The sequence below is a fragment of the Melozone crissalis genome, unplaced genomic scaffold (assembly GCF_028551555.1).
Source record: "Melozone crissalis strain CALT ecotype California unplaced genomic scaffold, PUWL_Pcris_2 ptg000013l_1, whole genome shotgun sequence".
Lineage (NCBI taxonomy): Eukaryota > Metazoa > Chordata > Aves > Passeriformes > Passerellidae > Melozone > Melozone crissalis.
Window position 1 is genome coordinate 9,538,311 of NW_026535791.1, and position 23,209 is coordinate 9,561,519.

Here is a 23,209-nt window from a genome sequence, read left to right on the forward strand (position 1 = left end):
GCGTCCCCTGCCGGACTCACTGCTTCCGCCTCTCCCGCCCCAGCTCCAGCGCCAAGCGCTCCGGCTCTGCCGCCCGCCGGCCGCCGCCTTCCCCCATTGCCGCCGGCGCCCGTCCCCCCGCATCCCCGCGTGGCCGCGTTGCGCGGGGTGACGGCTGCGAGCGGCCGGCGGAGCCCGAGGGAGCGGCGCGCTGAGGCCACCCCAGCCCCGGCTCGGGCACTTTTTACTCCTCACTCCCCGCGGCTCTCCCGCTGCCCAGAAAAAGCCGAGAGGGGAAACGGGGTCGGGCGCTACCGCCGGCACCTGCCCCGTCCCGTCCGCCCGCGTTTGCAGCAGCGCTCTCCCGCCGCTGCTGTGACGGCCCGCGTTGGACGTTCTGTCCTGTCCTCGGTCTAGCAAAATGCCCAGCACGGGGCTTGGCAGCACCAGAAACGGATGGGGGAAATAGGATACAGCTTTGGCCCAGTTAAGAGTTTTGACCGTGTAGGTTGAACTGTGTGCTGAGCTTTTCATGACCTACGGAAACACAAATGTGTGCAGATTTTTAAAAATATTTCTTCTGGATGGGAAGTAGCACGATTTTAAGTAGACGCTGTGACCCACATGTGAAGGCAGGCACAGTGCGGTGGAACCTGGCCTACGGCGTGACCAGCCCATCCTTTAGCACGCTCGATAATTGCGATCTGTGCTATTTACAAATCTGTGTAAGACCCTAACTTGAGACAGGAGAGTCCAGAATAATCAGCCTTAATCATCATCACTGATCAAATCAATGGTGTTAGTCAATCTATATTGGAAAATACTTTAATTATCTTACATGGTTTCGATGATTAAAAATGTTTGATGTTGCATGTTTCAAACAAGCAATTTCAGATCAGTTCATGGGTTTCTCAAGGTAGATCTTTATGGGGTGCGTTAAACAGATTATTGCTGTAAGAGTGGTATCACTCTGTCAGGTTCTTCCTGTCACCTTCTCTAGCTACTTCAGTGCCAGCTTTGGACATTTGTGTGACTCTACAGGGAGCCAGTACAGCTCCTGAAACATTGAAAACTTACATAAGGGAAAATGTTTAATGTTCTCAGTTTCTGCTGGTTGGTGATCTGAAGTGCCTTACCAGCTGCACAGGAAAGCACCAGACTTGCTGCAAGGGACAGGGTGAAACTGGGAGCAATTAGTGCGCTCTTAGATCAACTCACCATTTCACAAGACTTAATGCTCACTAAAGGAAATATCTGTTCACTTTCCCAGGAAGGGGATTAATTTTAATTTTCCTTTACTGATATGAGAAAGGGTATGTTTTTCTCAGTTCAAGGAATTCTGTTGCATGAGTAGCAAGCCAAATGCCATAGCCCTACCACTTGCTGGGTAACAGAGGCACTGGTTTAAAAGTTTAAAACATAGGTTATGTATTATCATTACTTTAACATAGCATAAACCAGTCCTGAAATGCTGTGAATTGTAATCCTAAAGTGGTAGTGTGTCACATTGGAATTACCCAATCTAATGCCTCACCTATACTGCAACATCCGGGCACTAATCCAGCAGGACCTAATGAATGGGAGTACAACGGTAGGATGGAGAGTAGGAAGACTGATTCTAAGAAGAAAAAGTAATTTTAATTTCACTTGTCTGATATATGAGACTCCTCCTCTTGAGCAGGAGATGATTTTTGAGTCTCAAGTTATAACTGATGCTATCAGCTAATCAGTGAATTGCCATCTTTGGTGTGGGTTGAATTCAAAATTTTCTGATATAATTTAATCAAGAAACAAATTTAGAAGAGTGCTGCACTGTAACTGCATTTAAATTTAGCTGCTCATTTAGCTTTCATGTATTACTGAATGCTACCTTTTAAAGATTCATATTGAAAACACATTTCATAACAAACCAGTAATTTAAGTAATGACTTGGACCTAGGTTAGCATTCATAACTCACCAACTGTACTAAATATTAACAGCAAAGGTTTTAATCAGTAGCCATTTTTCTTGTTACAAGTTTTTGTTAACAACTGCTTCAAGATTAATGTAACCAGCCCGATGAATTGTTCTCAATGGGTGGGCACATTCAGAAAGCTCAGGAAGAGGCCTGGAATCAGAAGTCTGAGAACAGAGAGCACAGGGGAACTGAGGGCTGTATCCCCACCCACAGCGTACTCTTTCTGCCCCAGGAGACTTTAATTGGACCTCCTCTCCAGGATACTTTCAGGTCCCACCCTCAGCCAGGGAGTACTAGGTATCCTAACCAGGTAAACTCTCAGGAACCAGGACACTGTGCACATAAGGATGAGCCCAGACCACACTGGCTGGGTTGGCACAGCACTGCAGGTCTAACAGGGTGCTTCGCACGATGGTTTGGGAACTGAAGTGAGAGAAAAGCAAAAGTGTGTGGTGGACTGAGATCTTGTGTGTGTGTTCCAGGGTGACTTTATAATGCTGAATTGTATCCCCATTCATCTGTTTAGCCTAGAAACAAGTTCTGCACCTTTAAGACTGGTTCGGAGTGAAGGGGGGGAGAGAAGAAGCGTGGAGCTTGTTATCAGGGACCGCATTCGCTCCCCCACATCCTTTTCCTTGACTGTATTATCTGCAGCATGGACAGATGGCAGGACAGAGCTTTCCTTGGGTTTTTAGTTAGTTTTTAGCTAGTTGAGGCAGAGGAGTTCCCTGGACTGTGGTTTTTCTTTTTGAAGTTTGAACCTGCTCTGGACTGAAGAGCACTGGGAGCTTGCCCCTGTGGCCCACTGGGCCAGGCCTGGACTGCACCATTTCCAGCGCTAGAGACTGATAATAAACTGAGTGAGCCAAGCTGCAGCCCACAAAGGCGACTTTCTGAGTTTGTCAGCTCTTCAGAGCGGCGAGAGGTTTTATTGTTTACTATTGTTCATTTTTTGTGCTGGTGAATGCTTTGCCTGTTAAACAAACAAGTTTTTTCCACTTTTCTCCAAGGAAACCTTTTCCCGAACCAGCTGGAGGAGGGGCTACTCAAATCTGCTTTCTAGAGGAACCCCTTTTAGGTTTTCTCCCAAATTTGCCCTAAACCAGGACAGTGTGTAAAACTTCAAACCATCAATATTTTTAAGAATCACAGCAGTAACATAATGACACTTGCAGCACTAAAGAATTTTCCTCCATTTCTTTATTCCAAATAAATTGGTTAAAATTAGGTATATGGATACTGCTAAAGGCATTATCATTGTTTTAAGGCTTTTAATGGGTTAAGTTCAAAAATTTTAGTAAGAACAGCTAGAAAACTTGGTCACAACACAATGTGTTCTGAAAACAGAATTTTATATTTATATAAGTATTTATGATATGTAAAGGCATTAAACACCTAGAATTACTTAAAAGCAAGGTAAACCAGTTGCTGAAGGCATAAATTGATTTTTACAAAGAAGTTATTTCTGTAGCACCAGTAACTAAGGTATGATGAATGGATGTGTGGGCTAGGGAAAACTTGTGGATGTTGTATATTTTGACTTTACCAAAGACTTTCATGTAGTCTCCCACAGTACTTTTATAGCTGAATTGATGAGTTCTAGATTGGATAACTGGTTCATAAGGCTTCTGGAAAATTGTCTGGGCCATCAGGCTTGAAGTGTGGAGATCAGAAGTATGACTGCCTGACTCTGGGATCAATACCTGAGCCAATACCCTTAATTCCTCATTGACAACCTGGAAGACTGAGCACCAGCCCAGCAAATTTGATGATGGTGATGAGTTGGGAGGAGCAGTTAGGATGCAGGAGGAAAAGGGTGACCATTCACAGGTAGGTGTACAGCCCGGAGAAATCCAATGAAATTCAACAAAAGTCAAATGCAAAGCACAATATCTGGCATGGGTAAAGCCCATGGGTCAATAAGGCAGGAGTAGTGTTCTAGAATGCAGTGTTGTAGAAGACACAGCCTTCCTGGTGAAGAAACTGCCATGAGCTGCCAACAGCTTACAGCAAACAAGAGTGAAGGGCCCCTGGGCTGCCATAGCAAGGGCATGGCCAGGAGCCTGAGGGAGAGTTCTTCCACTCTGTTCAACACATGCTGAAGCGCTTAGCTTTTGGCTCCCAAACAAGTCCCAAGGGCTGCATTAGGTCAGGAACTTGCCTTTGTTCAGGCTGGAGAAGGCATAAGGAGAGCTTAGTGCTGTAATTAGCTATGTAATAGGAAAGTCTAAATAAGAAGAAGAAGCCAAAGTTTCCTCCAGTGTGCATGATGAAAGGACATACAATAGAATGCACCTGCATTTAAAAATGTTTGGCTCAGTATAAGGGGAAATATTGAGCAGAGTCAAGTTGGGTAGAAGTTGCCCAGAAGGGCTGTGAAGTCTCCATCCTTGGAGATAATCACAACATGAGCAGAATTGGGGCAGAGTACTGTGCTCCAGACTAGAGCAGGAGGTGGATTACAGACCAGGGGCTTCCTTCCAACCCTCATCATTCTATCCTAAGCTGGTCAGCATGTTTTTTTGTAGTGGAAGATAGGTTTACCAATTCTTTTTAAAGGATTATGGATTTATTCAGGGAACATTAAAAATAGACTATTCCAAGTTGGTTTTAAAACAGCATTAAACAAACCAATCAAACAACCCTTGGAATCCAGAAGAATCTGTTCAAATACAGGGGTTCATATTTGAGATAAGAACCATGGTTTACATCTACACAATTATGAAAATTCCAGAGATGGCCATAGCTAAGAATGACTTAGGGATCATTGAAAGTAATCCTCTCAAGACAAGATTTGAGACCAATATTGTAGTAGAAAAGTATTTGAATAAATTTGGAAGTAAGAATGCCTTAGGAAATCACATAATAGCTAATACACTACACAGCTTACTAAAATTTCTAGGACTTCCATGTATCAAAAGATGTTCAAAGAAACAAAACCAAGCTATGAATAGAAAGCCAACCTAAGACAGGAGGTTTTAGGAGGTTAATATATAAAAGGGAGAGCTGAGATAAGGCAGTAAATGTGAGAAAGCTGTTGTATATGGTGGAAGAATGGAGGAGAAGCCTATGGAGTGCTACCCTGGGCCGAAGAAGTGGCAGGGGAAGCAAGGTAAGTTCAAGCATCATACCATCAGCTGGGAAAATTAACTAAACTTTGGAACAATGTAAAAGGGAAGATCATGGATATAGCACATTACAAACTGCAAAATGGGGTAGGCATCATTCAAAAAATAGTTTTAATCCATTTTGAAAGACATACACATGAAGAGAACAACAGCAGGTTAAGCAGGACACCACTACCTGATACTGATGGCATTTCAATGTTGTTTTTCCTCAGTGTATTCCAATGTGGTCTCTTGAAGACTGTAACACCTTGATCTTAACTGTTGTTTTAATGCAACTTTTTGCTTTGATGGTTTACAGATGAAACTGAACGGTATGAGCTATATGCAAAACCTTGAAAGGCGAGGGAGAAAGAAGATACAAATACCTATATCCCTATTGTAAATACAGCTCATAGGAACAAAAAATGCTTTTGCTAGTGTTAAGTCTTCAGCAATCTTTAACTGGTTACACAAGCTGACAAGTGGCAGACTATAGTAACAGAAATTGTTGCAGTGTACTTTGGATGGAACTTATTAGTTTGAAATATTTAAGCTCTAGTTGATGAGCTTGTTTGTACTGTATATATACCCCAATACTGCTATTTTATTATTTCTGAAGAAGTCCTAGTTCTTCCACTTATGGATCCATACAGTAGCTTCATATCATAAAAAGGTCAAGCACAGATTTTATTTTTATTGCATAAATCAAAGTCACACTTCAAGTGGTTAGATCCTTTCTTTCACATTTCTCACTTTAAAGCACACACCTGCAGTAGCTACCACAAAATAAGCACCTATTACCATTCTAACAGACTGTAGTTGTTACTGTATTTTTTCCATCTTCTACAAATATCACTTGCCACCAACAATTTATAGTTATTTTCTCCATCTACATGAAATGGAGATAAGTTGTAGGTTGTTGGCATTCTGCCTGTTGTAGGTCCAGCCAATATTAGAATGTGTAGTAGCTTTAAGACTCAACAGTAAAGTGTTAAATAAGTAGCAGTGTCAAAGCATCTCAAGGATTTAACATCTTGAGTTATTTTATACTGTGGTACAAATGGGATGACAAATCTACACAGAAGTGTCTATTCTGCACAACTCTTAATTAAAAGGGTTTGTCTTCATTGTCTTTTTCAATACTTCACACCCTTGTGCAACTATCAATTTAATGGAATAAAGATGATGACCATTAGACCTATTTGTTCAAACATTAGGAGTCTTCCATTATGAGGTCATGATATATAATCTCAATCTTTCTGGATCAGCTGAAAAGTACAGAATGCATAGAATTTCCCAGTGCCCTCTAATATTTTCACAGAAAAATACTTTAATTTATGCAAAACCATACTTATTCTCTCTACATAAGAACCTGAATTTCAAAGAATCTTTGTATATTCCTTATGAGGTCAACTGGAAAATGCATTTTTCTAGAACTGTAAATACTCTCTTTTAGAAAAAATACTTGGTATCTTTGGTTTACTTATATGCTGGATGAGGAAAAAAAAAAGTTTAAAAGGGAATGACTACCTAATTACCTGAGGTTCATCTTTCATTTCTCCTAGCATGAACTTTGGGTAAGATCAGCTTTTTTGTAGGTGAAAAGAGAAATTCTCTATGAAACAATGAAACACAATGCTTATATTAGTACTACATATTAAATAAGACAAGGCTGATTAGTAAAACTAATTCTTAAGGATAGTTATAAAGCCAAAACTGGTACTTTTACTTATTCCAGAACTAGCCATCCTACTCTTTCTGTATCACCATCTTCTTTATAAATATAAAGTGTTACAAAAATACTCACAATAGTATTTCTATGTTAATCTATTATTCTATATATTACTTTGAAAAAGTGCTTAAAGATGCAAGTATATGAACTGCAAACTTCCAGTTGCCTAAAGCCCTGATCCAGTTGTTTAAACCTCTTGTTCTGTACTGAACAAGGAGGTGACAACTTTCATTTTTACTCTTACAAATACTCTTCCTGCTTTTACATTTGCCTTTTAAATTAAGTAACAGTTGCTTGAAAAGTACATTGTGACTTATGTTCAATGTCAGATGAGCAGTGTAGTTACTTCTAAATAGGAAGTTTAATCTCTAATGTAAGGCTCTGAGAAGTACTTAATTGCTTTCATTTTTTACCCTTCTTTTCATTATCCAATACTTTATATTCATCTAGCACAGCATGGCCGGTTTCCTTCGCAGTTTTCTTTACAACAGATTTGATACCGATATTTTCAATGTTAAATGCTGTAACACCAACATTGATTGCAGAATTCATAGCGTTGTCTGTAGCATAACCAGCTTCCTCTCCATACCTAAGGAAAGAGAACAGTTTTGTAGATTTGTATACTTAGTATTTTAATCTTCATTGAATTCTTTTGAGAGCCAAAATTCAGGTATTTCCAAAAAAAAAAAAAAAAAAAAAAAGCACAGCGCCCAGATGTCTAAAGAATAAAATTAGAATTATTAGAATTTATGAAGCCATTTGAATAAAGGCTGCTCCTCTATCAGATCAATTGCTCTTTGAAAATACCAATATGCTCCTTCTCTTTTTCTTCAAGAACACTTCCAGTCTTTCTCCCTTTTTCCCCTCCAATTTTGAAGAGTAAAAACCTATTTATAGAATGGTAAGAAGGCAGGGGAGAGAAGTTTTGTGCAATCACCATGGGTCCTTTTTCACCTTAGTTCTTAGGTAAAATTCCTACGCTCTCTATATAGAAAGCCAACTGTATCCCGGGCTGTATCCAAAGCAGCATGGCCAGCAGGCAATTCTCCCCCTCTCCTCTTCTCTTCTGAGACCCCCACCTGGAATGCTGCATCATACAGAACTCCAAAAGGGTCAACAAAGCTATCTTGAGGACACAATGAAAATGATGAAGCGATAAAAACCTTTGTTCTCTCCCATGGGCTGTGAGTCCAGCTTCTTTGTGCTTTAGTGGGCAAGTTGGCAGTCTCACACTAAGGACTCAGCTGTGCACAGAGAGCACAATGAAGGAGGACAAGAGCACAGTGAGAGCAGTAACTTCAACTGTTCTGGCTAGCCAGACATTTCTCCAGAGAGCTCTGCAGTCAGACAAACCAGGGCAAAGGGAAGTATTCCTGGCAGCATCAGAATCCCAGCAGTCAGCAGAGTTACTTTTTCCCTGTGGTTGTTACAACAAGAGGTTCTTTGAGGACCTCAAGATAGAGAGAAGCAAAGAATATCAAAGAACCCAAAAAATCTATAATATATCAGCAGAGCAGCCAGAGCATGTGGTTGGAACTAACAATGAGACCGAATAAAAAGAATTCGTGGGTTTTTTGTTTTGCCTTTAATTCTCTGATAGAGCAGCAGCCTTGAATCATCAACACTGGATTTCAGGACAAAGAATTAATCTCACAGCAGATGTATCTGTCAGTTCGATTAGTTTGTCAATTTGATTATTTTCACATCAGGAACATCATAAGCCAGTACAGCATCAGTAAAATAAGTAACCTCATTTAAAGTACGATTGTAGCTTATCCAGTACAGTAAGAGTGACAACTTCCTAATGTCTGATAACTAATTTTTTAGTTTGTCTGCCTGAAGTGCATAATTTTTAACTGTTTTTTAAAAAATTGTGCAGATATATACACTGCATTTATTTAAATAGTTTTAAAAAAAGTTAGTAGCATGGTACTTTGGCAGACACATTACTTCTGAAGCTACATTTTCCCACCCATTCTAATCAACATGCATATGATGAGCATCTCTTTAAAATTCCATCCACAAGGGTACTGCAGCTAAATTTTAGCCTTTTTAAAATTTTATTTAGAGACACTGATGGTGCTCCTTTAGCTTTGTTTCCATTAAGTGGAATTTAGCTCATTCACTGGTATTTTGAGTGGCAGACATCTTTGTCACTGAAATAAAAAAAATCGCTTACAGAAGGGAGATTATGTAAAATTTTAATCTAATTATAAGGATAGATTTTAAAGATTCCATATCAAATATTTTCAATCATATTGCAGTTAGCTACAACAGGTAGTTACTTATTGTTTTTCACTCTTAGTGTCTGTTGTCTGCTGATCTCCATATTTCCTATATTTGTATCTAAAACAAAAACATTAATGTGAATTTATGTGAAATGAGTACCAGTACAATTTCTCCTGACATTCCTACTGCAAAAAAAACATTAGCAATAAACCACACCTGAGTAGAACTTTGCTATTTAGCCTCCTATTTGAAATGCATCACAACACAATCCTGAATGCCAATCTGCTTAATACTGTATGCTGATGTTTATCTTGTTACCATTGGCTTGTAGCCTGCATGCACTTTCAGCAATCCTTTTAAATATCTCTTTTGCTGCACTTATCACCAATTCCATTTAAACTGCTTGCTTCTGTTTACTCTTCACTTTCTATTAAATCTACCGCCTTTTTTCTGAGAGGTGCATTTCATGTTTCACAGTTACTTCAATATATTCCATTACTCTCCACATGCATACAGCTTTCATCTTTCCATCAACTTAGTATCATCATCTTAATCCCAAATGTTATTGTCCTCTTCTCCCACTATCTTCTTCTAAGAACATCTTTATTCTGCAAGTGAGACTGTTCTATTATTGCTATATATACACCTTAGATTTCCTTACAAAATTTTCTTAATTTTTGTACTGCCTTGCTTTAGCCAAACCTGCTGACAGACAAGGTTCTTTTATTTTTCATAAATTTAGTTACGTTTGCATAAATTCAGGATTAGAGCTCAGAGGTTTAAACCAGTAATTTTTTTCATAATGATATTATATAATAGAGCAAAGATATAAATCTGAACATTGTTTGTAAGACAGCCTGAAGCTGTAATACTTCTATAAAGAACTAAAAAAATACTTCCTACAATTCCTCATTTCGGATTTTTGCATACAAGAGATGCTCGTGACTGTGCACTTACCACCTTATCACATGCTACATAATTACAGCAAAGGAGGCATTTCAGTTAGCTTCCCTGCACTTTCATAAGCTTTTCTTGCCAGTATTCAGAGACAGTAACAGTGTGCTATAGAAGATGAAAACAATAAAAATGTTACTTACTTGTATTTGACTGTTTTTACAGTCTCAGTTGAAACACTTTTAGCAATGCACTTCGCTGCACTTTCTAAACCTTGCCACACTGTTGAAAACCCTGTAGAAACAATCAGCTTATTTCAGTTCATACCATTAAAAATATGTAATTTTAAAAAGTGTAGGGAATTTTTATTACCTTGAACTCCACTTGCTGCTACAACCAGAGCACCATCAAAAGTAGATTTTCCATCTTTATCTTTCTTTAGGGATTCTGGAACTAATTTGCTGCCATGCTTCTTCACGTGTGGAGCCAGCTCCTTTCCGACACAGCTTGCTATAGAACACACCCCTTCAACTAACATAAAACAATAGTATGCAGGTTATTTAGGGAGAACATAGAACATGCTTCTTTAAAAATCTTTAATCATAATTAACAGGAAGTTTCAGTGAAGTCTTAAGTGATGTTTCTATTTAAATACACTTATATAAAAGACAGACTTTAATCCACATGTAAGCGCCCAACTGATACAAAGCAACTTTATTTTTCAGGTTCTACGTAGCTGCAAATCCTAAGAAACAAGTAACGTTGGCCTTGTGAATAATAAGTGCCTTAAAGGACATTTATACGCATCTCACACTCAAATTTCAACAAACTGTTTCCACTGCTTTGTTATCTCTAATTGGTAGACAGAGAACAAGCTGCTGCTTTCCTGACTTGTCTTCAGTAGAAGTCTTTCTTACAAGCATTCCAACTCTTCAAAGTAGTTATATAAGATCAACACAATTTAGTTTTAAACTTGGATGAGTCACTAGATGGTAAATATAAACTAATGTTTATATTTAAACATAATAAATAACAAAATTAAGTTACTGTGAGTTATTAGGGTTTCCAGGCTTCTCTGAATACCAGGCCATTTCGATTTTGATATTTATACATAGTTAGATAGACTTGTTTCAGGTGTGTGTGTTTAAAAATATGCACACACACATTCTCTTGTTACTGTATGTTAGTAACCAGTGAGAGTAGAGGTTTAAAAAATATGGTTATCAACTTAAAAAAAATAAGAGCCAACATTTTGAATTAACTGTCTAAAACTTTCAAAAGCATGGCAAACTTAAGACTATACAGACTATTCTTTTAGGAAAGAAAAGGATGTCTCAAGGCCAAGTAATACGTACTAGTCTTAAAGCACATCTCTTGCAGGAGATAACTAGGCACAAACTACTGATCTCTGAATTTTATCAAGTCAGTAACTCCTCCAGTTTACTGGCTAGAGAAACCAGCTTGCATTTTATGAAGTTTTTATTATTTAAGACAAAAATATAATATTCTATGAGATGGAAATTTTTACCTAAGAATTGGCTGACTTTCACAGCTCCTCCAGTAGCCTGTTTTGCTACGTGAAGTCCCTTTGCTACAGTTGGGTTGACTTCCACAGGCTTTTCTTCTGGTTGAATGTGCTCTCGCAGTTTAGAAGCTCCTTTGTGAATAGCTTTACCCGTGTATTCTGCTCCTTTCATCAGGCCCCAGCTTACCCAAGATGCACCTTCAAGGCAAAAATTGATTTTCTTAGTACGTACAATATTATTACTGTGATTCCTTCATCTATCCCTCCTCTGCCTCTGCAAAACAGGAAGGTTTAGAAATATTCCTGATTGGAGTCTGCAATTATATTCTCCCCTGAATGGGACAGCACAGAAGTCCTGCAGTAATTTCTGCACATACACCACCACTTTTTACATTCATTTTATTTAAGTTTAATACAGCCAGCTCACATCCAAACATCAGCCTAATTCAGATACTCAGTTTTTTCATGGATATGCCAGCACCAGCTCAGTTAGAATTTACAGAACTGCACATCTCAATACTATTAGCACTCAGGAAAACATACAAACCCAGCCCTTTAGCCCTCCTTGCAGATTCATATACAATCAGCTGCTGGTCATCAGGATATTCCAAAGGTTCTCAGAGGAAAAAAAACCCACATGTTTATCTGCAGAAATCACAACAGATGCCTACTGTAATATGTGTTCATACAGGGGTAAAATTGTTCTGTCACAGTGGTTTGAGTCCCAGCAGGTGATATTCTAATAGAGTCAAATGAGAAGCCAAACTCATTTGCAATGAACAAACTGTGGGCAATGGATTTATATTCTGCATGATTTTTACAAGGGTCATCAAGGCATCCTCTAGAGGATCAACAATGGAACTAGTAAACAACTACTTCTGATCATTCTGCTTCTATCAGCACCCATGCTTTTAGGTGAAAATATGTTTAAATGTCACTAACATTGATTTCTGTTCAACACAAGTCCCCTTATTACAGCTGTACCTGACAAGATTCCATGGGCAACTTTCTCACTCCATTCTGGTAACTCTTTCTGATCTTCTGCTTCTTCAGGTTGTGGCTGGATATGTACAGTCTGAGGCAAGTGAATTGCATCACTAGAGGCTTCAGAAGGCTGACAAGTGAAAGCAAACACCTGAGCATCTTGCAACTTTGCAACCTATCGTCAGTATTTCTGGTTTAGATCATACACATCCACTGTGAAATAATACTAAAGTTGTGCATGCCTTGGCTAAGTGTACAGAAACTCAAGCTAAATTTAACACTCAATTACTTTTTCCACAAAAATTTTAGACATCCAAAAAAGCTTACCAGGCAGGTCAGCTTTTTTGTACACTTTTTTGATCCAGCTACAATGAAAAGGTTTGCTTGCCAATGCAGCCATATGGCCAAATAACTAAGCAGGGAAAATTTACACTACTAGATCACCAGCAAAACAGATAAGAGACTGTCCATCTCCCATTTTTATCTTCTCAGACAAAAGTCAACTCTTTTGTTATTCAGCATGGGAACTGCAGTCTTTGTTTAGAGAATCCAGCTACACTAAAGGAATGCAGCTGTTGAGATTGTGTTGTTCCTCATTCTTTCCTCCCAAATTCAAAAATAAAGGAGATTATTCATGCTGTGTGCTGTTGCCGCTTTTTCAGACTGGCACAGCCAAGGAAAACATCAAACTCTGCACAATACTGACCCCTATTTAAGACTGGGTGAGCAGGTCCTTTGTTACTTGTGTCAAACTCTACTGTTTCTGGAGTAAATGTTAATCATTAAAACACAGCAACTACTACTACAGGCTGCTTAACACTTCTAAAATGTGTAACATCACTTTACACAGTTCACAGGCAATGTATAATTAAACTTTAACTACAGAAACCTAAATAAATTGTAATAGATTTAAGTTTTTGTTAAGAGAACTTTTCCAATGTAAAAGTAAATAAGCCCCTCAAGCATTTCAAAGATTGAAAGCACTGCTAGTTAATGACAGAAAGAAAAAACATTTTTGTTTAGTCTAGAAGAGTGCAAATGAGAGCATTTATAGATTAAACCCACAGCCAGATCAGAATACACAATACCGAACAGTATTTCCTAATACAGGGAATTCTTAAATTGCCCTGAAATATTTACTGGATATAAAAGCAGGGTATTGCACATGTTGAATGTTGTAGTAAAACCAACATTAACAGGAAAAAAAAGATGAAACCTTAGGAGGTTGCTACCCAGAACGTTAACAATGTATCACTGACATGTACTACATCATCATTTACTGTTTGACAGCAATGTGAAATCTTGGAGCTCAGGAAATGTCTTCAGCACATGACCAAAACACTCAGAGGGCTGAGCAGGAGCAATTACCTCAATGAACAGCTATAGGTAAAAAACAAAAAAAACCCTTTTAAAAAACCCAAACTCTGTTCCAGATGTTATTTAGTTATGCCACAGCTTGGGGCACTATAAAGAAAACCAGTCAACAAGACTTCTAAGATCTACTCTAAGGGGCAAAAATGGATTCTCTAATAAGACAAGGGACTCAGTATTGTAATTATATTAAGTATAGTTGTCAATTAGAAACTCACAATTACTATATAAAACAGACACATTAAATGGCCATCAGACTAGGCTTTGGAATACTTGTGCTATATCACAGTTTTTAAGACTTCAGAAATATGCTGATTTGAAATGTGGCAGGCTACAGTAACAGAATTGATGTTTGACAAGAAACCAAACAACAACAACACAAAAAAGCCATCCAACAAAAAAAATAACCACAGGACACAGCATACACAGCTGCTGTCAATCAAATCAGCAATTCTAACATGCATTTCTGTGACTTTTTTTTTTTTTTTTTTTTTTTTACTATAGGATTTTGGAATGTCCTGGGATTTACCTGGACTTTGTGGCCAGACCTCTGTTTAAATTTATCTTCAAAATGTGCTCTCATAGTTGCTGGGAGCTCTGAAGGTAACCCTACTCTCTCATGGAATCCTGGCACCTGTGACATCGCATCAGGGAACATTAACAAAAACACAAAGTTTTAGGAAAATATGGAACTAGTAAGATATCCAATTTGAACTACTTCTACGCAGGAAAAATGACAGAATTTTATCCAGTGAGCGAATATCACATAGTTCTGTAAGTACTTTCCTCTTTTAAGAAAAGTTTCTGGCCTCCTGTGCTAGTGAAATTCCCTGCTGAACTCCCCAGGATTTACACCCTAACAGAACTCTACCCTCATGGGATGCTCCAAACTGGTCCTTCATCATCAATGAATTCAGCTTTTGGTGAATCAACAAAATTCTTGCACGAAAAGATTTAATCATGCTATAATCTTTTTATTGATCACCACTCTTCCTGAAATTATGCTCCAGGGCTCTTACAGTAATATTTTCCACTTTATTACAAATCACTGAATTTTATTGCACACTTTTTAGACTATGGTTTTTTTTTTGTTTTCTCTACCTGTCAACATCTTCCTGCACTAAAGCACCAGATTCATCTACTTTGAGATCTCATTGGAAGGCAGATTTCTGAGGTACATACTATTTTCACAGATCTTCTCTGAAGTGGCTTAACATTTTTGAACTGTAAACATGTTTGGGCATGATATTCCAAGAATGCCATCATCAAAACTACGCTGAGAGTTATGTGAATGTACACATAAGGAAAAGCATGCTTTCTCCTGAACACGTAATTTCATTTTGGGTCCTGTCTCTTTCAGAAAAATAGAGAAAATATAAAAAATGGTCTTGAACTCCACTCTGTGCTTAGAGTTTAGTATTTTAAAACTTCTGTTGTCTCATCTCACAGGACCTACAGTTTCATTACAATGCTGCTTTATCATGGCTACTTTATCTATTTCTCACAGATGAGCTTACCACAAAGACAAAAATCTGTCATTTTACACAATTAAATGTAAATGTGAGGATATATTGATGATTTATACCTTTCCTTATTGGCTTATAAAAGACTGCCTAGAAATTTACCTGGATTCGTAGGTCAGACATCTGTTTTAAGAGATCCTCAAACAGCTCTCTGTCAGCTGCTGGAAGTTCTGACGACAGAACTACTCCCACGTAGGACCCTGGTATCTGGGACATTGTGTCAGGGAACATGTAGACCCCAGTATTGCAGCACAGAACAGGAGACTGGGTACACATCAGAGGATACAACCAGTCACAAACCTAGGAAAAACAAGTACATGGAATCAAAGGATGATTTTAAAAAGAAAGATAGGCAGAACATACTGAAACACGCCATAAACTTGATTTTCCATAAAATTTCTAGTGGAACCTTCTAGTGAAAAGTTCCCTGCTGATGACAATGAGGGTGGAAATAAATTATCTTTATGGTCCTTTCCAAATCAAACTGTTTTATGATTCTATGATGAAAAATAAAAAGCCTTATACCATCCTGAAAAAAAGAAAAAAGAAAAACAATCCCCATGTGATTCTGGAACTATCATTCTTCATTAGTTCTGACAGTCTAATATAGAGAAAGTATTAATTTTCACAGGACTAGAAGACTAGAATTCAGGCTGGTACTCACTTAACTGAGGTCTCATCTTGAGGCCCAAATGAAAAGAACTGCCAAACAAGTCAGGATTCACAGCGCCTGTACCACTCTGGAGATCTCAGGACAGGTTTATATGACAGGACAAATAGAAATGCATGGCTGTCACTGGCCTACTATTGAAGACACCTAACATGAGTGGAGCTGAACCAGCAAACCCCCGATCAGGATCCAGCAGACCCCAAACCAGCCAATCTTAGCTGTAACAAGAAGATCCAAAGTCAGAATCCAGACCAGAAATATTATGTTCATTACAGAACATGCCCACATGAAGAAAGTAAAGACTGAAAAAGTACAAATAATGCATCTTTTTTATCTGTAGTTCTGAGTCTGGATTAACATGGACCCTCAAATTTCAAATTATCAGTTGTAACTGCAATACCTTATCACTAATTGACAATGAAGTGGGTAGTACCTAACCCCATTTTATCCTGATTTGTTACAACAGGTGAATCAAAATGTCTTCTCTACATGAAAAAACAAGTCAATTTTATGAAATGGAAAGACATCTTAAGTCAAGCCCTTTACATACTAGAAATCACCAGAACAGTGAGGACTTGAAAACCTTGGGAAGACACAGAGGTGCTTTCCACAGAAAGAGTTGTAGAAGTCTGTACCTGCAGAAAACCATTTCTGCAGCACCTGTAACATCCTTCATTTTATCACAGGGATATTTAGGCTCACAAGAGCAAGAACCTAAGAAGATTTCCTGTTAGAGCTTTATGACAGTTCTCAAAATTTTAATTAAAGGAGAAAATTATTTTCCTGTTACCTGAAGAAACGCCGGTGGACGATTCCGAGCAGCTTCACTATCTGTATCCAAGAACTTGACGATGCGCAGATATCCAGGATATGAAGGAGCACTAACCTGCCCGTCAGGAGTCACAAAAAATATCTGTACTCCTTGGGGAATCAAGATCAGCTCATCTGCATCCACTCCCAGGTTTTCCAGGGGAGGTGGCTGAGTACATTTGTTGTTGTAGTAGTCCTCACTGACAGAAGAAAACTCCCCAGAGTCTGTGCCATAGGACACAGTAAAGTGGCCATTGGTAGCTTGAGGAGTATAGGCAGGAGGTGCTTCATTTGGCAGACAAAGAGGTTTTGCAGATGATGGACTCATGGCTGGAATTTGCCCCTGACTCACAGCTGCAACACTTCCATCTGCTGCAGGCAACTGACTTGGAACAAGCAGAGAATTAGGGGGAGGGGGTCTTTCTGGCTTTTCTTTGGAAGGAATGGAGGGGTATAATTTGGGCACCCCAGGAGGGGTATCCATCATAGCAGGAGATGCTTGTGCTGGTGGGGTGTTTTGCTCTAGACTGCCGAGTCGAGCACGAACATTTTGCAGGGTTTCTCTCATCTTCTGTTGCATTTGCCTGGCAGACTCCCACTGGGACCCTGCACACTCAGGACCCTCTGATGGAATGCTAACTCCTCGGAGCAAGTGGTTAAGCCCTTGCTCATAGTAACTTCTTGCCTCTTCCTTCTGACCCAGTTCATCTGTATTCAGTCCTTTATTGATAAAAATAAAGGCTTTCCTGTACTCTTCATTAATGGCTTTAATATTTGCATCTGCTTGCATAACCGGATCCGGCAGTTGTTCCATTACTGCAAATTGGAATAAAAATCAATAAGAATATACAGAGAGAAAGCCAAACAATGTTTACCTTAGAATAAAATGGCTTCCTAATGATGACCCTACTGCCTGTATTAGCAGAAATCTATCTAGTTGCTTGGAACAGTGTCTGATATGTTATCTCCTAATAACATTCAGATTCAGCTGACATGATTCCAAGACAGCAAGGAATCTAAAACCATCAAATATAGTTACATCACAGATATTTATTTCTTAATAATTAAACATCAGAAGAACATGGGCATGCCTGATACTAAATTTTTCATCTTCAAGATCAGTAGCAAACAAGAGGAATAAACAACTAACTTTAAAAAAATCTAACTTTCCCAAAAACATCTCTAAGGTTTTAAAAAATTCAGTTACCATTTTGTCTATTTAAATAAAGGCTGAACTTTCAAACAGTATATTTCCATTTGAATAATTTAAGAGAAAGCACTCAACAGATTTTTAGATCTCGATCAACTAACATCAACAAACAAAACTGTGATATACTTTGAACAGTTAAAACTGTGCTTTACAAAATAAAAACATGGAATTACTTATTTCCTTTACAGTGTTTATAGAGTGAGAAAAGGCAATTGGTGTTTTACAATCCTTGCACCCCTAGTGCAAAAAATTGGAAGTTCCAACATGTACAAAAGTTTGCAGATTTTAAGTCTGTTTCAGAATGTATTCCTCAAAATGCCTGATGTATTTCAACTGAAGTGTGGAAAAGAATCCAGTAGGCTTGTTTGAATTCTAAAATTTGTTAACTCATTGTTTTAACTGTACACAGATTGTCGGTCGTGGCCAAACACAATACAAATAATTAATTCCAATGAATTTGGGTTTGGTTTGGGTTTTATTGCTGGCAGCCTTGAGAGGAAATCCAGGCAATTATACTAGAAGAGAATAACGATCAAACAAAAATGGGATACTGTATTAAATTAAAGAGCAGATATTTTCAAGCAAAACCATGATTCTCTGCAGTAAGGGAGTTGAAAGAAAGGAGACATCTGTCAATCACAATGATATTAAGCCACAGAAAACATGGGGGTAAGTAAAATACAAAGTGCAAAACTGAAAATACGTCCATTACATGGGCAGAAGCATTAACACCACGGTACAGAGCTTTGGTGAGATTTCACACACTGAGCCACATCCAAGGAAGCTGTGCCAGAAGAGGAAGAGGTGGGCAGGTTTTTTTTCTCTGATGAATCAATCACTCTTCCCTAGAAAGGTGTAGGTTTGGCTTACCAAGGCAATACAAGGCTAAGGCTAAAAAGGCTAAGAGATTGGATTAGTCTCTACAAATATAATGGGTGAAAAAAAGAAAGGAGATCAGTAATAATAAATAATTACTTGGAAAGAAAAAAGAATTAAATCCAAACTTGTAATAAAATCCTGAAATAGTACCTACATTTAAGTTTACTTAATGTCTCTTCTTGTTTTAGACTATCAACAAACTAAAAAAAAAAAAAAAATCTGGAAAATATCCTTCCTCTACTCCAGCAAAAACAAAGAAACTTACAAAGTGCAGGTCATGAAAACATTTTAAAGAGGCAAAGAATACTGTGTTCTGCTCCCACACTCTATAATGAAAATGCAGAGAGCATTTAGGTAACTGATGCATCTGCAGTCACACAACAGAAGTGCCATGTAATCTGGGAGGCATCTGTTTTCAGGATGCTACAGAATCCAATTTCACATAAAGTCAAGATGTGTGCTTTCAGTACAACAACAGATACATAGCTCAGAATAAAACAGAGAAGTCAGCCCAGTGGAGTGGGTCAGCAGCAGCTCAAGCCACCAGGTTCACTGCCCATCATGTAGCAAATTTTGGGCTAGAGGAGAGTTTGCTGATTGACTGCAGTCACTTGTTGCCAAGAGGCTCAGCATCTTTAAGCTAAAGAACAACACTGGCATAAGTGTGTATTTACTAACCACCAAGGACATCAGCTTTAGAAGTTAAGAGTATGCTCCTGACCAGCACAACAGCAAACAATCAGAGTAAAAGCAATTGGAAAGAACTCCTTACAAGGCTGTGAATATAGCTGGATCCTTACAGCAGAAAAACGTGGTGACAGCCAAAGCACATCACTGTGTGTCAACACTTGTACTTACTATTGAAAAATCCATTTTTCCTTTTAATTACGGTATGAAGATGAGAACCAATTTAACAGTAAAGACTCTGATTTGAGAATTTTAGGACTCTGATTTGAGAATTGTAGGTTCTTAAAACACAGAAAATGTTTAGAAGACTGAGAAGGACAGACAAGTTTAATCTATCATCACCATTTACTTTTCTATTGAGCAAAATGTAGTGATTTGAGATTTTTTGTGCCTGTATCCCCAAGCCAGTATAAAGTCCTTTCTCAAGGCTTGAAGTAAATGATTAATTTGTGTGAGCACAATTGCAATACAAGTCCCCTTTGACCCATGTTTATTGATTTGGGGTTTTTTTCTGGGTGAGGCTAATGCAAAGATACTTTACAGGTTTCAAATAATCCTTTTGCTAGTGATTGTTAGCATATAAAAACAAGTGACATCAGTAAAATACTAACTACATTTCAACTTAATATTTAATTCATTTACTCTTCACTGTATAGTTCTCATACTGACAACAGCACTGTTCTTGCTAAAGCTCAGTCTTTAATGACACTGGAAAAGCTCTGTAAGGAAATGTAGATGTCAGCACCATCAGTGTCCACAGAGCACTGGTGCCCAGCACAGCCACAAAAGCTGGCTCAGGAACTCTGATTGTCTGAAACATCCCAAGTTTGCAGTACATGTGCAGCACAGTCACCTCCAAATAATGCATCTGGTTGGCAGAGCACTTGGAAATAGAGGAAGGACATCACAGTGGATTTCAAGCTAAACATGTGAGAACTAAAAGTTCTCACTAAACTAAACTTTCATTCTTTCATGAACTAAAATTTCATTCTTTCTTAGTAAGAGATTACAAGTAATACAAAAGAATGGATGGTATTAAATAAGCTTATCTAATTGCTCCCTCACAACACAAGAATAAATATTATCTGAAAGAGAACATTTAAATAGCAATCTAATCATATCCAAGAAATATACTTTTTCACTTTTTTTAATGTACAATCTTAATATAGCATTTAAGTGTCCTGCATGTTTTAATATTTATCTGTATATATTTAAATATTTACTCCTGTAATACTTCTTACAGGAGTAATCCACTCCTGTATAATGCTGAATCTCTTTCCTCTGTTTTAAAGCTGTAATGAATGGGATAATGTGTATTACAATACTGAGAGCACTGCCAGCTAATCTTTGGTCCTATGGCCTGTTCAGATCAGCCCAGATCTGTACCATTTAGTGTTAATTAAGATTCAGAGGAACTTTGTCTGAGAGAAAGACAGTCCAAAATTGAGGCAAGAGCTAAAGGGCGCTGTAAATAATCACAGATCAGTCGAGCACTTGAGCCCTTCTTCTTCTATCAATACAGATATACTCTGTGGTTTTAAGTGACTTGACCAAAGGAGGCTACAGTGCAACAATGAAACTTGAGTTTAGTTTGATATTGTAAGCTACCCTCTCACCCATCCTTCCTCTGAAGCAAGACAGTCCACTCCATTAAAAAGTAATATATATTAAGAAAAATACAGGTCAACGGTGGATCTCACTGCTAGACTGTAAACATGAAGTCTAAGTCTTAATAAGAGGATTAAACAGCCTGACTGACAGAGGCAGATACACTTGCCAACTCACTATTTTTGAAGGAGAGTAGGGGAGGAAAATGCAAATAAAATTTAAAAAACCCAAACTAAAACACCCGTAATCCAAGAGCTCTTCTTATTTGTAAAACTGTTTTTCTCTCAGCCACCAACTAAGAAGTACCATGCAAACACAGTTGTTTAAGCCTTATTTCGATATGAAAAGGGCAAGTAAGAAAGTATTAGTAACTTTCAAGAATTGAAAGAATTAAATGGTATCTAGACCATAAACTAATACAAGCCAGGTACTAGCTAAGAAATTTACCTTTTTATGCTTTTAGCTTATTTAGGGGTTTAAAGAAGCCTTTAATTTTTTCATTAAGTGGTGGCCTACTCCTAGTTTTTAAGGAAAGAAAAAAAATTTGTTATACTAGATAATATCACAGACTAGACAACAGAAAGAGTTAGTGCTATTAAAGTAATTCTTCCTCTCAAAATTACCAAACACTTCAGTAAACTGCCATCCTCTGACATTTCAAACTACATCTTCTTCTCAGGCTGGTATCCTAGCACCTACATTCACTCAGCCAGCATGTCTAATTTTCCTCATCTACTGCAGCTTTAAGATTATTTCTGTCCAAATAAAAGAGCTTCCTTCTTGACTCCTCGGTCTGCACCTCCATCACATGCTGTCACCACAGAGCTTTCAGGCCCCGGGTGCCTACCTGCCACTTCTCTAAAAGAGAAAGCAGAGAACCAGGAGGGCAGACAATGCCCTTCACCTCGCAGCTGCGCTGCCCGGCACTGACGCTTTCCGCAGCACCGAAGTACAAAGACATGGTACTACCATTCCAAAACATTGCAAGATCGTCATGGAAAATTCAGTGTTATGTAAGACTGCTATTTAATACTATTTCATTAGCTATGTGTGCCTGCCGGTTTCTGATCTCTACCAACGTTTCAGCAGATTCAAGAAACTCAAACCGGTCTGACACGAATCCTTTAAAAACAAAACAAACAAGACAAAATAAAAGGAGCACCTTTCCGAAGTACTCTGACAAATAACCCCTCAAGACATTCAATACATTATTTACCACCAGGGTCACCTCAACCTGCCCAGATCCCGGCCCTCCCCGCCTCTCCCTCCCACCACCTGCCCGCGGGGGCTCCCGGCTCTCCGGCGGCCGCTGCCCGGCCTCGCCCGCTCCGGTGCCTGCCCCTGCCCGTCCCGCTACAACCAGCGCCCCCCGGCTCCGCAGGGACCCCCGACAGCCCGGCGGGGCCCGACCCCGCGCCCGCCTCACCGAGCCGGGAGCCTCCACACCGCGCCGAGCCCTGCCCCGCCTGGCCTGGCCCGGCCCGGCCCGGCCCTGCCCCGCCTGCGCCACCGCCCCCGCCCGGTCAGGCGCAGCGGGCGGGGCCGAAGGGTCGCGGCTGTGGCGTCACCCGGCGCGGGCCGGCTTTGGCCCGGGGCGGAGCTTCATCAATCAATAAAGAACGCTGAAGCGGGCAGTTTGTCCTGTTTTTGGTGTTGTTTTTTTTCTGTTTTCTATTTGTCTGTTTGTATTTTTGATATTTTTGAATGTTGCTTGTTTGTTTGTTTGTTTTTGTCAGTTGGTTTTTTGTTGTTGTTTGTTTTGTTTTGGGGTTCTTAGGGGGGCAGGGTTGGAAGGGTTCTACACAGAAGATTGGAAATGCGGAGTTAGCACCGCGTCTCATACAGTATTCCTACTTCCTTTTTTTTTTTTTTTCTTTTTTTTTCTCTTTCTTTAATGCTCCTGATGTTTGGGAGGAGCAGAGGTCTGCATGTTGATTTCACTTCACTATAAAGTAATTTCGCTGGAATATGGAAGATCGCTTCTCTTTCGACTTCTGGTTTCTGTGGCTCTCACCACCATCTACGATCAACACATCAAACTGA

General features: G+C 39.0%; 1 protein-coding gene across 2 annotated transcripts; it reads right to left on the reverse strand.

Annotated features, from left to right (window-relative positions):
* Positions 1-4,383: 4,383 nt before the first annotated feature.
* Positions 4,384-22,637, reverse strand: SPART (spartin). Of its 2 annotated transcripts, XM_054271751.1 has the most exons (9): positions 22,593-22,637; positions 16,763-17,598; positions 15,405-15,602; positions 14,309-14,413; positions 12,409-12,538; positions 11,428-11,622; positions 10,272-10,430; positions 10,103-10,193; positions 4,384-7,365 (listed from the first exon to the last, which is right to left on the reverse strand). In XM_054271751.1, the coding sequence occupies exons 2-9, from the start codon at positions 17,594-17,596 to the stop codon at positions 7,179-7,181; spliced, it is 1,899 nt and encodes a 632-aa protein (XP_054127726.1). In that variant the 5' UTR covers positions 17,597-17,598; positions 22,593-22,637; the 3' UTR covers positions 4,384-7,178. The 2 variants fall into 2 exon arrangements, with proteins under 2 accessions (XP_054127726.1, XP_054127727.1); XM_054271752.1 differs by lacking the exon at positions 14,309-14,413.
* Positions 22,638-23,209: the final 572 nt, after the last annotated feature.